Source organism: Ptychodera flava, chromosome 9 (assembly GCF_041260155.1).
Source record: "Ptychodera flava strain L36383 chromosome 9, AS_Pfla_20210202, whole genome shotgun sequence".
Lineage (NCBI taxonomy): Eukaryota > Metazoa > Hemichordata > Enteropneusta > Ptychoderidae > Ptychodera > Ptychodera flava.
In genome coordinates, this window is record NC_091936.1 from 32,064,361 (window position 1) to 32,080,339 (window position 15,979).

A 15,979-nucleotide genomic window follows, 5' to 3' on the forward strand; every position below is an offset into this window, starting at 1 on the left:
ATCGAGCGTCCCAAAATGCTCGCCCGGAAACATGGTTTGTCCGTTCACCCTCACAGCCCTCCTCTTGAAACCGCCTATTGAAATGTCAGCCGATACGATAACGGCCTTAAATCCTGCCCTCTCTGCCCGCCTTACAACATCTGACATGACGTCACGACGACGCCAAGGATACACGTTCTGCCATTTTGGCCCACTTGGTCGTGCAGCAGCGACTTCCTCCAGTGACTTATTTGATAATACACACAGTGCTATGAGTGTGTTCATGTCCGAAGCAGCTATCATATGAGGAAGAGAAAGGAAAAAAAACAAAAAAAGACGGAAATAAGCTCGCTGCAAACTTTGCGGCACACACATACACACACACACACACATACCCACACATACATATATATCATATATATATATATATATATATATATATATATATATATATATATATATATATATATATATATATATATATATTAACTTTTACATTTTATTTACAAAATTCTTTCACTTGCAATAAGAATGAAGGGGTCAAAAGGGTTATACAGAGATGTTAATCTAAAAGGCATACCTTGGCCATATCTGATTGGATCAATTGCTTACTATTACCACACATATAAACACGTAAACAATACAGATAGTATCAATTGTATTGAGCCAATATCGTCTGTTCACATGTTTTTGATACCCTCTTAAATTTCATATCTGTGATATTACCAAATTGAGCATGAATTTCATACTTTAATATTAAAATAAACGTATTTCGTAGAAGACGGTGACATTTACATATTGAGCTAAATGACGTATGTTCTGACTTTTTAATTTCAGGGATTCAAGTCTCAAAGTCCTACTAATCCTGTTCTCTTTTGTCACCTTGCAAATCTGAGCCGATTATCCCGCCCCTTTTGTGATATATTTGATATTGACATTTCCATTGACAACGCATGCATGCACGGGCTCTTAAAGAAAGGAAATCAACTTCATTTTAATCATCCGCATTTGCTGGCAGTTTCAAAGTGATAGAAGCGTTCATTATTCGAAGTTGTAAGTAAGGTTATCATACTTAATCGTGCGAACGAATAAAATGCACACTAAAGATAGTCAAGCTACACTCTTTGAAGTAAATTTATTCATTATTGATGGTGCACGAGCACTGTACTCTCAAGCTGATTAGCTATTGGCATTATACTGTCTCAATCGTAGACTTACAAGCTACAATTTACAAGCTCACACAAATTACCTTTGACGGTTGCAATTTCTCCGTCCGGATGCGCCATGCAATGGAAGGCAGTTGGTGATATGCAAATTGGCGCATCTACTTTCTCTCCGAGGACACTGGTCGATATGTCTATGACTGATACATCTCTGAGTATCCGGGGTTTCAACCAATACCTATGAAATTGGAAATATAACGTGCATTTTGAGCACATTAAGACTATATCTTGCGGTGTTTTGATAATGAGGAACATTTTTGTGGTTTGTAATAATGTCAACAATACAGCCGCACCGTTTTAGAAAAGTAGGTAGAAAATTAATCCATCGCTTCTCAAAAATGTGATATTTCGCAAGGCACCGTAATGCAAAGAATTTTGCATTTCACTTACGGATTCCACACCTCAGACCGACTACAGACGAAATTTACTTGTGTACAAGGTTAAACCATAGTTTGGCTCGAAGACTACTGAATGAGCCTGGTCGATGCATCTTGTCAGAAATTCTGTTCAATTTAAACAAAAAACCGCGAGTACCATATATGCTATTTCATCTGAATTGACATTGATAAAAAACCTGCCTAAGACCTGATGACCAGCCCTCAAGCATGCAAATAGTGTACTACCCAAAACCGGGATGCATGGACCCCGGCCTTGACCTGAATGCTTGAGAAAACATTGCTGACCTAATCCTTACAATAGCTATCCATTCTTATACTCCCGCAGAAAGGAAATTAGCATGCTCTAACCACAGTCCCTCTACCCACTAACCAATCGTTTACAAGCAAGCGATCCTCCACACCAGAAGTATGCCTCCCCTATCTGTAAATTCGCTAAGGCTTTAACCTAACAGTAAAAGAAAATTCACTCGAAATCACAAACCCATTGTTATGGCATGTCAGCGAAAGTTAACAACTTTGAACTAAAAATTTGTTGCAATATTAGAAAAGTGACCACTTTTCTGCAATAATGTTTCGTTGCTGTCATCTTGAGATACATGCTGATTTTTAAAACAAAACAGAGTTTCACCATTTATCCATTTCAATACAGGGTAAAACATCACCAGAGTTATGAAGACAAGATGGTGCAAAGGATGTTGTCGCGTGCAGTCATCTTAAGGTAGAACGCGCCTCGGGGACAGACATTCGGACTCTCAAACTTTTTACAATTCTTTACTGATATACCACTTGTGGGGGTTCATTTTAAATTTCTTGTTGTAAGGAAACTTTTCACCCCCTTAGTTTTTCTCCATAGAGCTAACACAGTGATGGCGGCCATTTTGAATTACAAATATCGGTAAATCTTGGGTTATTTGTTTCTCTCTGAGTACCAAAATTAGCATGGTGACTCCCGATTTTTATTCTTTATTTAGTAAGAGAATTGCTGAAAGTTTCGTTAAGGAAAGTTTGAGCAAAAATTTAAGTCTTTCACTTTCGAGGTGCATACTACCTTAATACTGAACTGTCATGTCTTCTCTATTCAAGGGTGAAAGTGGACTAGTCGAGACAGCTATGAAGGCACAATGGTGTTCATCTAACAGTGATGTAACCATCGCGCAGAACGCGGTGTTGTGTTTAGATATAAATTGCAGCTCGTCACGGTCAAGTCGGAAAACATAGTGCCACTAATTTAAAAGACTCACTCACCTGTTGAACACATTCAGAAGACCTACAGCGAAACAGAGGAAACGATCTAATCACAGACAATTTTGTGACAGTTTTGGGCACTGTCATGGGAAAGGTATTTATGTGTACGCCGGCTTTCACCCTTCTTTTGCACGTCTCATGTAGATTTTATACCGACTTAGAGGAATTGTTCAAAAATGTATACTTTTTAACTTAAGCTTTTAACCGTAGCACAACTGTTGATCCTAAATGGCTATTGTTGACATATGTCTTTTTGTTAGAAATGTTGACTTTTGACATAGGTATTCGGCAACATATGTGAACCTTTGATCGACCCTCCAACACCTCTCCAAGCTTAACGGAAAATCGTTGTTTGTGCTTTGTAGTTTAACCGTCTAGGGTACATCTATATCCAATGCGGGACCAAATGCGTTTCCCGTGAGGTTGGAGTTAAAATATGGGTAGGATAAACCACAGTCCTTCATCTTGAAGGAGGAATGGTGGGAAAACCTAACGCAGTTTTCAGTTTAAAGTTGTCACACAGGTCTGTGCCTTGTGACCTGTGCCAATTTGTTATAGTTGCACTTCGGGGGTCAGGGAGTGACCGATCGGGGTCATTAAGCTTTCAGTAACTGAAGCAAATAATCTATGTTGTCGGTTATTAATTGCACCATTCAAAAGTTTTTATTGAAAGATGACAGTTAGGGGTGGACCATTTGATATCCTGAGGAAGGGGTCTGGAAGATTGATGAGGTAGCATTATTTTTTTACCTAACCCATTGTACATTATTTTTTCCACTCTCTGATTTCTAGCAACTTTTTTGCAGTCATTTTAATAGGTTTTTCCCCCAACAACAAATCAACAGAGTCCTTTACTGGGCTTGGATTTCAATATCGTACATAAGATAATCATACTCTGTTTAGGACATAATACTTGTACATATGTTCAAATGTTTACGCCTCGGGAACTGAGTGTAATTCTATCGATAAAATAAATGCACATGATCTGAGGAAAGATGACATATCTGCATCCAAGGTATATCGTACCTATTGCACATCTCAAAACAACCATTCCAAAAATGATCAGCTGAATTTACCATAGAATAATTCCAAAAACATTCTCTTTAAAAGCCATCTTTGATCTTGCCTTTTGGTGGCCTATTTATACAATACACATAAAAATTCAAAGTAGTATTAAATATTGAAATTTAAGTTCTATTTACGTTTTCTCTTTATTATGAATTACGTGGTGCTAAAATAATGTATGAAAATGAAAATTTAATCTGTGAAGCAATATAGCCTGTTCTCTCTTTTCCATGAGCTGTAAACGTTGAAACACTTTTGAAGTGGTGCTAAAATAATGTCTGTTGACCAACGGTTGACCTCGATCACAGATGTGATAAGCTTATCTTATCTTATGTTGACATCCCAAATTACTTTGCGATGCCAAACTTCAGTTGGAAGAAACCAGCCAACAAACTGTAAAAGTTATAGAAAGCAAAAAGTTACTACATTTACCTGCCACGATTATGCTCTTCGGATCCAGCTATAAGAGGGACACATTATACTCAAATATAATCTCTCCCCGGCCCATTTGGCCAAAGAACCATAGTATATCTGATACAGCCTAAAATTTGCGCCGAATGGTGTCCTGAAAATTAAAATGTGTTCCACAAAGTAACTTTAATGGACTTTTCCTGTCACCTTAGTGCGTCATTTTTTGTAAAGTCATCTTTGGCTGATTTTTTCATTGCCCGGAATTTTTTTTCAAAAATCTTTCACACTCCCCCAGGATCTCAAATGGTCCACCCCTTAGTCCAAGATTGTTCCTATTCTCTTTCTCGGACCTGCACCCAGACCTGAATTAATACCATGTATGCATTCTAACTCGTCATTTTGTGATGATAACCTTAAGGGTCATGATCATTAGGTGAATGCTATGGCTTGGTGTTACGTTATGTCAGTCATACCATATACAACGAGGATCGCAATACAAGCCGTCATATTTCTTACTACCTGCGATAAGCTTCTCTGTTCTCTCTGAGGGTTTCTTCATTATCAGCCCCTGAACTGTAATATGACAACACACTTATCGGTAATATCTTCTGGGCCTGTTCTTCGAAATCGTCCAGACATAACAACTGGTTGTTATCCATTGGTTTGCCCTCGTTTATAGCTTTGAAAAGCGTTTACAGTGGTGGGCTATAAACGACCCGGAGGTAGGGGTCACGTATGTATACGTCACAGATTTATAGTTATTTTGACAGGTTTCCTCGAGTTAAAATTCATGACGTGTACAAGAGCAATCAACAAACTATTCTTGCAAAGAGCATTTCATGCGTTGTTTCTCGACGGGCGGGCGATCGTGCGACGTCTTGAGTATCAGTGGAACGAGTGCGTGGGAATTTTAATGGCGGGTAGCGGATTGTCAGTCAATATTTCCCCGTATGCTAGTACATATGCTTGCTAAGGGATGGACCATTAGACCTTGGGAGGGGGGGGTGGTCACAATGAAATTGTGAAAATTTTTTTTTTACTATTGTAAATTTCTGAAATTTTTTTTTTCCAATTGAGATTAGCTGTGCAAATTTTTTTTTTCAGAGTAAATTTTCAGATTTATAATTTTTTTTTAGTTCGTCGCTGTCTGAAGATAAAGAGGGCAAAGATGTGGTGCCAAGCACCACAAGCGGCCACGCAAGCGGTCACGGGGGGGGGGTCAGGAGAGGGGTGTCCCCCTGCTGCTGTTGGAGCTTTTGAAAAATAGAGATTACAATGGTGTTATTTGGTGGCACTTGGGGAGTATTTTTGACGGGGGAGGTCAGGAGGGGGTGTCCCCCTCCTGCCGTTGGAGCTTTTGAAAAATAGAGATTAAAATGGTGTTATTTGGTGGCACTTGGGGAGTATTTTTGCAGGGGGGGGGAGGTCAGGAGGGGGTGTCCCCCTCCTGCCGTTGGAGCTTTTGAAAAATAGAGATTAAAATGGTGTTATTTGGTGGCACTTGGGGAGTATTTTTGCGGGGGGAGGTCAGGAGGGGGTGTCCCCCTGCTGCTGTTGGAGCTTTTGAAAAATAGAGATTACAATGGTGTTATTTGGTGGCACTTGGGGAGTATTTTTGCGGGGGGAGGTCAAGAGGGGGTGTCCCCCCTCCTGCCGTTGGAGCTTTTGAAAAATAGAGATTAAAATGGTGTTATTTGGTGGCACTTGGGGAGTATTTTTGCGGGGGGAGGTCAGGAGGGGGTGTCCCCCTCCTGCCGTTGGAGCTTTTGAAAATAGAGATTAAAATGGTGTTATTTGGTGGCACTTGGGGAGTATTTTTGCGGGGGGAGGTCAGGAGGGGGGTGTCCCCCCTCCTGCTGTTGGAGCTTTTGAAAAATAGAGATAAAAATGGTGTTATTTGGTGGCACTTTGGGAGCATTTTTTTCGGATTACACATCTTCCTCTGAAACATGGTCTTCTTGCTCCTCAGTAGCTTCCTATAGTTTTGAAAATTGACTATTTTGGTTTCCTGGCTTCCCTTTCTACTGCGTGCACGTGGTGAAATGGCTACATTCACACCAAACATCATGCATATCTCATGATTACAATTGATTTTGACAAGCTGAGAAGCTAAAATAAGCTAAATAATATAGTTAAATTTGCATATTGTGTTTTTAGGGCAATTGTTGCCCTTTTTTGATCAAAACATCTATTTCTCTGTAGCAGCGTGTCCAAATTGATTGGATGTGTTATAGATGTGTTGAAATTTCAATATTTGTCTTTTTAGGGCAATTTATGCCATTCATGGTCAAAAAATCTGTATTCTCTGAAAGGGCTTGTCCAATTTCTTTGAAATTTGCTACACAAAAACGATTATTCATGCAGATTTATTCAGTATTTGCTATCGAGAAACTTTCAAAGTTCAACCCCTTCTGTGTGTTTTTGTGTTGGGATTTGTTGGATAGATGGCATTCTACCTAGTGTATTGTTGAATGTTAAAACATGTGTTGCTGTTGTTTTTGAGGCTGTTTTTGAGAAATTTGAATTGAAAATGCCTTTTTAAAAGCAAAATAATACATAATGACTTGATATGTTGTTTTATCATTATTGACGTGTTTCTACTTGTTCATTGCAATAAAATGCTGTGAAAAAATGAAACTGATGTGGCCTGCATCTGTTTACCTTGATCTTAAAAGGCAAATACAACTTTCTGTCTTGACAACCATACCATAGTTTCAATGTTTTACCTAGTGTCCCTGCTTGGTTTGTACGCAGGAAACAAGTAGAAAACAGGTTCTATAATTTCATAATTTTCAAGTGATCAGAATACAAAAGTCCTGAAAAGATAAGATAATCACAACTTCCAGTACAAGGGATACAGTCACTCTAAATGTATAAATTAAAATTAAAATGTGCCGGGAGGATGTACTAAAAAATACAGAAAGTTGCTTTCTGTCGGTAAAATCTAAAAAAAATTCAAAATTTTAAAGACTTTTGCAGATTTTTTTTTACGCCTTTGTCTTCTTATTTTTTTTTTTTATTTTGCAAACTAGTTTGAAGATTTTTTTTTTCCTAACTTTCTGCTCTGAAAATTTTTTTTTTTCTGTTTTTGACCACCCCCCTCCCAAGATCTAATGGTCCGTCCCTAAAGGGATTTTTCTGATGAACGGAAAGAGAAATTTCATTCTACTGCTCGACAGGTATCTCGAAAAGGCCAAATAATTGTTTTTGGAAGCCTTTGTAATGTGGAAAAGCTCATCGTATTCGTGCAAGATATGTGATTTGATGAACACAACACATATATAAACTGCGGCTGTAGGCTAATATGCCGTTGAACTCCAACTCTAATGAACCTTTGGGGATTATAAATTAAAAAATTATGGTAACGAGTTCAGAGGTAGAATGTGTCCTGCTGGCACCTTGTCCACTGCAGAAGCGAGACCCACAGTCAAAGCTAAATGTCGAAATTCACTCGACCCCATCGGAGTCAAGTTCAATTATTGCATGAATGAGGCACGATTCATTTATGCAAATGAGATTTTGGGTAGCGAAGGGTAGCGGAGGTAGCGGACCATAATTTCAAAGTTTCATCTATTTTTATCTAGCAACCTAGCAACCAAACTAGCAACCTTTAACGTGTCAATCAAGCGCAACACGGCACGCACTATATTCTGAGCTCGGATGGTTATGTCTGCCATGTGTGAGTAACTAGTGCAAACAACTTCAGCCAGCGGGATCGACTGTACAGCCACGGTCCCGGAGAGACGTGGTACATCTACCGAACACTAACTACGTTCCTGGTTTTCGTTCAAGTTAGAGGAGGATATAGTGGTAAGTGCCCACTGCTTTGTATTCCTATATGACACTATGCGGCTGTTATGAAGCTATAACCTTTCCCCATTTTTGTCGCGGGTAACTTGTGAGCTGCAGCGGCTTCTACAAGTCACTCGACCCTAGGCCCCTGACCGCCTCGATCACTTCGGAACGGTGACTTCGGTATGAATGAAACTTGTATCATTATCATCTCGAAATTATGTCCTCAGAGTTTTCGATGCTAATAGCACTTTGAAAGACTTTAGTTGAATCTTGTAACGTCTGGAACGCACCTGAATGGGCTCGACAGATACATTGTATGCGGTGGGACGCCGTATAACGCCGGGAACACACAGCACGTTATTCAGGGCACAGTGTGTGGTTAACACAGCGGCCGCAGTTGTGCATACCACGGCGGCCGCTATGTAATTCTGAGGCAGGGCCAGGCCGGGCCGAATAAAAAAGAGGTCGACCAGTTGCGAGTTCGGCCAGTATGAGTATGGTTATATGATGAGACTACAGTGTTCTTCTATTTTCTAGGTCTCGCTAAAATTATAATGTGAAAGCGATGTCAATGTCATTCAAGAGCGCGATGTTTGCAAACTTCCTTCCCCATGGAGGTTACTCGCTTCAACGCTAACTACACGATGAAATCGGCTGCGCAGTGTATGTGGTACATCGTGTTTTGCTTTCCATTAAAAAAACTTAAAACCTACGATTTACTACCATAAAAACCATAGCATAAAACGTTATTCATCCAACGATCAACGATTAAGTCATTGTTACTGCTTGCTGCGAAAACGAGCCCTGCCAGTCCTTGGCATGTTCTTTTTGGGAATGACCAAGCATGGATGTAAAAAATAGATCCATGGACCAAGCTACCCGAGTGGCAAAGGCTACGGATTCGCAGCAATGTTTAATACTGCCAATTTGTACCTTTCGATCGTACGCCCTACCCGCGATCTGCTGAAAGGCTGAGGGACCTTAGGGCGACCAATGTGTTTTTCAGAGTGGAACGTCTTTTCATTGTTTACTGAATGTTCAACAAATAGCATCATAACATCACTATTGAATGTGAAGAGAAAATGTACGCAATCATATATAAAATGTAAGTGGCCGACCTCTCCCACTGGCCGAGTTTGTCGGCGCGGGCACTGCATGGCCGAGCTCGCAACTGGCAGACGGCCGGTCGCAGTCCTAGCCCAGCGTACGACGCCGTTTGTTCCCGGCCTTATACGGCCTCCCCGGTCCGTATAAGTCTGGGGACACACAGCATTGTACACCAGGGCTAGGGCCGGGTCTATCAAAGTCACCAAAAACTACGAACAGCTGTCTGCGCGCTGCGCTTGGTCGTAAAGGTAAGGAGTGTCTGAGCTCTGCATTTGTGTATCGAAACAGCTAAATTGTTTGTTCAGAAGCCACTTTTCCCAGGAAAGATGCACGATATATTCAGTAAAACGTCATGAAACAAGAAAGATATGACAAGGTAGAGGTGAGCACAATTAGCGACAAGAGAGTGTTGGGGTCGAAACGGACAGGTGTCAAGGTGACTTACTCCGAGCCCGGGACTCAGTCCTACTGCAGCTAACATTATGAGCTCTAGCTGTCTCCAAAAATCTCTAATCTTTCAGTGGAAGCGCAAACCGTGCGCGTCTGGACCATGTCAAACATGTGCTTCCACAGGAAATCTGGAGATATTTTGAGACAGAGCTCACTCTTCTTTGTTCAGTTGTCCCACAGTCCAGGGACTGTGGTTGTCCCTTGGTCCTTCGCTTCCCAGTGAATGTAAGCCTTTACCATTGGCGTCACATTGCCTTTGACTGTGCATTCAAATCCAGCTTAGAATACCTGGGTCAGTCCAAACATTCAATAATTGTTGTGTAAGGAATGCTCTTTCCCCTATATATTTCCTCTTTGTCTACATATATTTGAAGTTTTTCTATGGGCGTGGGTGAAAGAGATTTTATTATATTACAATGTATATCATCAAGTGAAGTAAGAATACTTAGATTAGGTGTTAATATTATAGTATTCTTGGGAGTTTGAAACTAAATCTTGGCTTATAAATATAAAGTTCACGAGCATATCCTTTGGGAAAAAATTAATCAGAAAGTCAGCCATGCTGAAGGGGTAAGCCTAATTTATGTTTCACATTCCATAATCATGTACCAAGTTCCATTTCTTATGGTTTGCAATTCACTCAGAATTTAATTCAGATGCGTGTCTGACTTTGCTGAGAATAAATCAACATGGAAGCATAAACAATCTTTATTTCCTGGCATGCTGTACTATCAATACATTTTCAAGATTTCAGTGTGTTAACGCTCATGGCATGTTTCAATTCCCAATAACAATCAAAAGCTATGTTTCTTGTACCAAACTAAACTAAGGGAGACGTCAGTAATTATGAGCAATGGGTCGGGGGTTGTTGGTATGCATGAGATTCAAGGAGACACTCCGATCCTTTTTTTTCTCAAATTCTGCCCTCCCCAAAGCTTGTATTCACAAATCAAATGAAACCGTCCACTTCTTAACATCAAGATGGCAAATTCTCTGACATATTGGGAATAGCAATTCTGTTTACATAGTAATATAATAATCTTGCAAATTGCAACATCAATGGTCTCCACGATTGGATTGAAAAATTGTGCTGCCTCATTTCCATATTTTAGCATAACATTAGCATACTATTTGCATAAAATTTAAGTACCTGTCACAACTTTCCTCAATATGTCACTCTACACAGTAGACATGATGATCACATGATAAATACACTCTCAAAAAGCAATCGAGAATAACAACTTTGTAACTACATGGAACTTCACTGTGTATCAAGTGAAGTTACATGTAGCATAAAGCCGGTCAGTTTTCTAGAAAAAAATGTGCTTTGAAGTTGAAACACTTCGTAAGAGTATTGACAATGATAAATACTGAAAGGTTTAATCCTTCAAAAACTACCACAAAAATACAGAGTTGAAAGAAGAGTCACATCCCAAAGTGGCCTTACATGTCTTATACAGTATTTTGTTACATGTTTTGTAAGTGGGTAATTCCAGCACTCTGCCACATTTAATGGGCCTGTGGAGAACTGTGATTATAAAATACAATTTTATACTCTTTTAATGGGGTCCAGTAGCTAAATTAGTGACAGAAGTTGCAGTTTAGGGCTTCATCAACTTGATTGATTTTGAATCATGGGGGAAAAAGTGCCAAGGTTGTAGAAGTGGTGATAAAGACTTAGAGTCACAAGCTTTCATTTTGAACTCACTTCGGTGTGTATGTGATTTGTTCTTTTAAAGCTATAGGAGTTGGGTGAAGATGTTGTCATGGATACATGTCCTAGGACACTACCATGGATCCCAGTCCTGAGGCGCTGTCATGAATTTCTGTCCCAAGGATGTTGATCATAAAAGTGATAATTGTAAGTTATGAATAATTTTCCTAATGCAGTATAAATATATGCCAGATAGACTTAGATGGTATCATGCACCTAGAAGTCATGTTATCATGGTACAAATACTGGGCAACAGTATGTGTGTACATATAGGAATAAATATGACCATTTTATGCATTTGTTGTTGTTACTTCCTTGTTTTGTCGTAGTTGAGCAAAGGCACTTCTGCAGTTGTGGACTCAAATAACCAATGGCTCATTTGCATATCAACCAATCCGATCACTTCAAAGAAAGATAAACAAGATGTCATCAAAATCAAACACTCACATGATGAACTACATGTATACTATACATAAATTTCATTCCAAAGTATCACTTTGTTTGCTTTTCAATCTTTTAGGCCAAAAATGAAGTTGGTTTCTCATCATCAAACTTATTAATATAGACCAACTGCATCAACCTCCCTCCTAAAATATCAGGGGCTGTACGTGCCATATACATGTACCTGAAACTATCAATTGCCAAGAAAAATTGCAAACATGATAGCGTGTGCATGTTTGGTAAATAAACTTTTTCCCGGTGCCTTGGGATTCATCAACTGTCTCAGAATGCTCTTGTTCTTGCATCTTGCAAATTTCTTGGGGGCATGGTGCTCACAGAACATGAAATTGATAGACTGGAAGATCAGGCTTCATTAAAGTCTAGAGTGTTTTAACTGAAGGATATTTGGCATTGTAAGTAGATCAAGTCTCCCGTTCAGTCATTTGAAAATATGAGAATGAAAGTTACTTTGTTTTTAAAAGCTTCTCATTTTTAGCCTTCTTTTTCCACTATCATGATTTGGGAATATTCTCCTTGTTAATTGCTTTTTTACCTAAAAGGTAGTAAAACTTGTTAAGCAAAACATGTCCCATACATTGCATTTTAACATAGACTTGAAGATTTGAAGGTCCCTGAAGACAGAGATACTGTACACATGATTTTCAGACTAAAGCTGTTACAACATATAAAGCCAAGTAGTTGAAAATACATATAGTTATGGCTCAATACTGCTTTTTACTGACTCTGCAGGTGGGAAAGTGATACTGTCTGGCAGGTGTTCCCAAATCATGATTAAGTAGTGCTCATAAGTTATCTCTTCTGCAGTGTCAAATACAGACATTCTGCATTTCTAAGATGAATATTCAGTTACATGACTGCAGGTAAAAATATTTAGTTTTGCTAAATGATTTATACATGATGTATGCTTTGTTTTTGCTTAGCTTCAAGGGAAAAGATGCAAAGGAAAAGAAAGCGCCATGTTCTTCTGAAAATGAGAAAGAGAAGCCAAAACTGGTCAGTGAATAAATTATTGTTAATGATATACTGACGCCTTGCCAGCGTACTGAGTGGTTGAAAGGACAACACAGTACATGTACATGTGTTTGCCTGTTAAGTTGTGAGTTACCTGAAATTAAATAATTTCCTTTAATTCTTAAGTTAAGGGGAAATTATTTTAGTAACTTGCAGTCATTAGGGCCTACAGCCAGTCAGTATGTTTCTAGATATAGACCTCATTTATGCACACTAGAGGGACACAGTACAATAAATTACCCACAATACTCTTTGATTTGTATCCTTGAGGGTAACTTTTCTAAAACTTTTTCAGTTCTGCATGTAAGCACTAGTGTGCAGCATCAGAATAATTTTTAAATTATATCTAGTAAAAGTATGTTTAGATATTTCAGTGAAATTTTGAAAATAACCACTAAACAACCATAAAAGTCACATTCTTCTGCGGTTACTACAAATGCCATACTTTTTAGGCAGCAAGTTATGACAAACTGAAGGGGTCATTCTCTCAGAAATCTTAGCATGCAAACTTCTTTTGTCATTTCCATTGCAAAAAATCAATATCCTTTTGTTTCATAAACAGGTGCAACTAGTCTCCTACTTCCATCACATTATTCTGTATGGCTGAGGACAATCTCTGGCAAATTTCACAATAATGCTATCTCCTCTCTCAATTATGCATAATTTTCCAAATTATTTAAAATGAGAATTGAGAAGAATGGTGTGCATAAAAGTACGTTTCAAAATTTTGATAGATAGTCTGTGAATTTGTCTACACATGGGAGACATAGTAGACTTCACTCAAGTATTTCCGAGGATACAAATCGCAATAAATTATGGGAAATCTACAGTACTGTACGTGAGGGATGAATAATCATCGATAGGGTTTCTTTGTTCCTCTCACTCATGGCAGCTTGGATGTGGCACTGACGTGAAGTAATGATGATATTAAACTCTGGAATTTTATTCTCCTTCCCAAGTTTTCTGCAGTAATACCTCTTCTTGACCTTTATCCTGTCCTTTCTTCCCTTTTAAGTGAGGTATAAACTGCTTTTGTGAAAAGATCTCCACCATCTCTGAGTCTGATCCTGTCACATCCGAGTTCCATTAGATATGTGTATAAATACATGTAGGTTGCATATATTCATATCATCAAAACCAGATTCTGTGGTATCCAGGGAAATTCAGTGAAACCATTTTTATATTGACCATTTTTCAAAACAAACTATACAATCCTAGTTGACTGCAACCTATCTATTCAGAACAACTCTCAGACACTGTGTTTGATGTTCCCTCAGAACAGTAGCTGTAAGTTTGATGATTTTATTATTAATTTTATTCTCAATTGTACCAACTGCACTGTCTTCTTCTGTTGCGAAAAGCACGTTGCATGTCCAGTGTTCAACTTGTGAAGACAGCATATATCATATATTAATTTGTGATTGTTAGCAAATTAATTTTAGTCCACACCAAAATTCACAGTGCACTTTGATTAGGTGAAAACTTGACATTTCAAGGGAGAAGAAAAGATAGTTAAGTTGGTACAAAACAAAATATTTTTTTTAAATCAGAAAAGTAACAGGTGTACTGTACTGTTTTAAACTTAAATTAGACTGTCTAATGATGTGTGTTTTTGTGATGTCTATACAAATGTGTAGTTTATGTATTACAGCTAATCAAACCAGTCTCAAAGTGGCCTTTCAGTTAGGATGTAGTGGATGCTAAATGTAGTTTTTATCTATACTGTATTATATTATTCAAGTTAAATTCCATAGAAACTATGTCAGTTAAGCAAGTGATCTCCCTCCATTCAACCCCAGTGCTTCAAAATCTGAGACAGTACCACAGACTGCTTCGCTTTAACAAGGTATATCTGTGTGATTGTTTGCTTTGAATGGGATCTTTAAAACTGGTTCCTTTGTAAGAGTCATGCCATGGATTTTACTTGGGAGGGCTTAGGAAGGAATTATCATGGGGTAGATAGAATATTAGACAATGTGAGGGGCTAATACTCAAGTGTAGGCTATCATTGAACAACAATAATTTTGATGCATTGCAGTATCTTGAATCCATCATCTTTCTACCAGGCTCCATAGACAAACCATAGAAATAAATACCACATGGAGAAAGAGGATTAAACAAACTGACATCCTGAGCATGTAATAAAGAGTTTAAAACAATGATCAAAGTTCAGTGTCCTCATGTCTCTAATTTTTAAATGTTCAATTTCTCATTTCTTACCTTTCCATAGGAAGGAAGCATGCTACATTCATGGATGAAAAGTACCACTGACTGAGCCTGAGGAAGAAGCCATTGACAGGCACTCTGTACAGTAACAAAGTCTGAAGTTGAAAATACCTAGTGCAGGGAAAAGTTTTGTACAACAGGGACTGGAAATAACTGAAATGGCATGTTAAAAGCTGAGCCATAGCATTAGGAAAGCAAACATTCACAGGAGACTACAATTTCACATAGACTACTCCTAGGCAATGCAAATGCAGGATCATATTAATTATCACACTGGTATGATTAGTCCGACCCCCATGTGGATTGCATCTTCATGTAAATGATACATACATGTACAAAGGAGTAAAATTGATAGGATGATGTAATTCTGACAAACTTAAATAGCTTTTTAATCCCTAGACACAAGGACAATGTATTTGAGCATATGCAATGTTACTTTCTTTCTGATATTATCAAAATTTGCCAGCCATTATTATTTTTATGTCTGGAAATATTACTTTGGCAGGTGTGAACTGGAGGAAAGTGCACCATGACCCACATATGTCCAGTAATTTTCTTCAAATGTGATAAGATCTGAAATGTCAATGTGATGGCCTGCTATCTGTTTAATTTATTATCATGCAAAGGGCAATACAGAAAAACAGCAATACTTTGTTAGTAATTTTGTGTATTCTCACTGAATTGCAAGCACAAACATTGTGAATTTCAAATAAGATTTCATTCAAACATATTTCTTTTTATCACATGCAAGAGGTCTCTATATATTTCAATTAAAGCACCTATTTACCAATTGAACTGTATCATCTTTCTTGAGTTCTTTTTCAGGGGGTGTCAAAATGTTAGTTGCATTATGGGTAAACAAGTTCAACATCACCTTAGAGTTTGACGATGTT

At 38.4% G+C, this 15,979-nt stretch overlaps 1 protein-coding gene and 1 long non-coding RNA gene across 2 annotated transcripts; one reads left to right on the forward strand and one right to left on the reverse strand.

The window, feature by feature from the left end:
• LOC139140706 (2-Hydroxyacid oxidase 1-like) lies at positions 1 to 5,031 on the reverse strand (the record flags this gene model as incomplete). The annotated part of the gene is made up of 3 exons (XM_070710094.1): positions 4,841 to 5,031; positions 1,229 to 1,380; positions 1 to 275 (listed from the first exon to the last, which is right to left on the reverse strand). Coding segments are annotated over exons 1-3 (567 nt in total), but the record flags the coding sequence as incomplete, so codon positions are not given.
• Positions 5,032 to 7,607: 2,576 nt separating this feature from the next.
• On the forward strand, positions 7,608 to 15,876 carry LOC139140686 (uncharacterized). The gene is made up of 4 exons (XR_011554041.1): positions 7,608 to 8,131; positions 11,413 to 11,534; positions 12,770 to 12,842; positions 15,091 to 15,876. It is a non-coding gene; the product is annotated as an uncharacterized lncRNA (long non-coding RNA).
• The last annotated feature ends 103 nt before the right edge of the window (positions 15,877 to 15,979 follow it).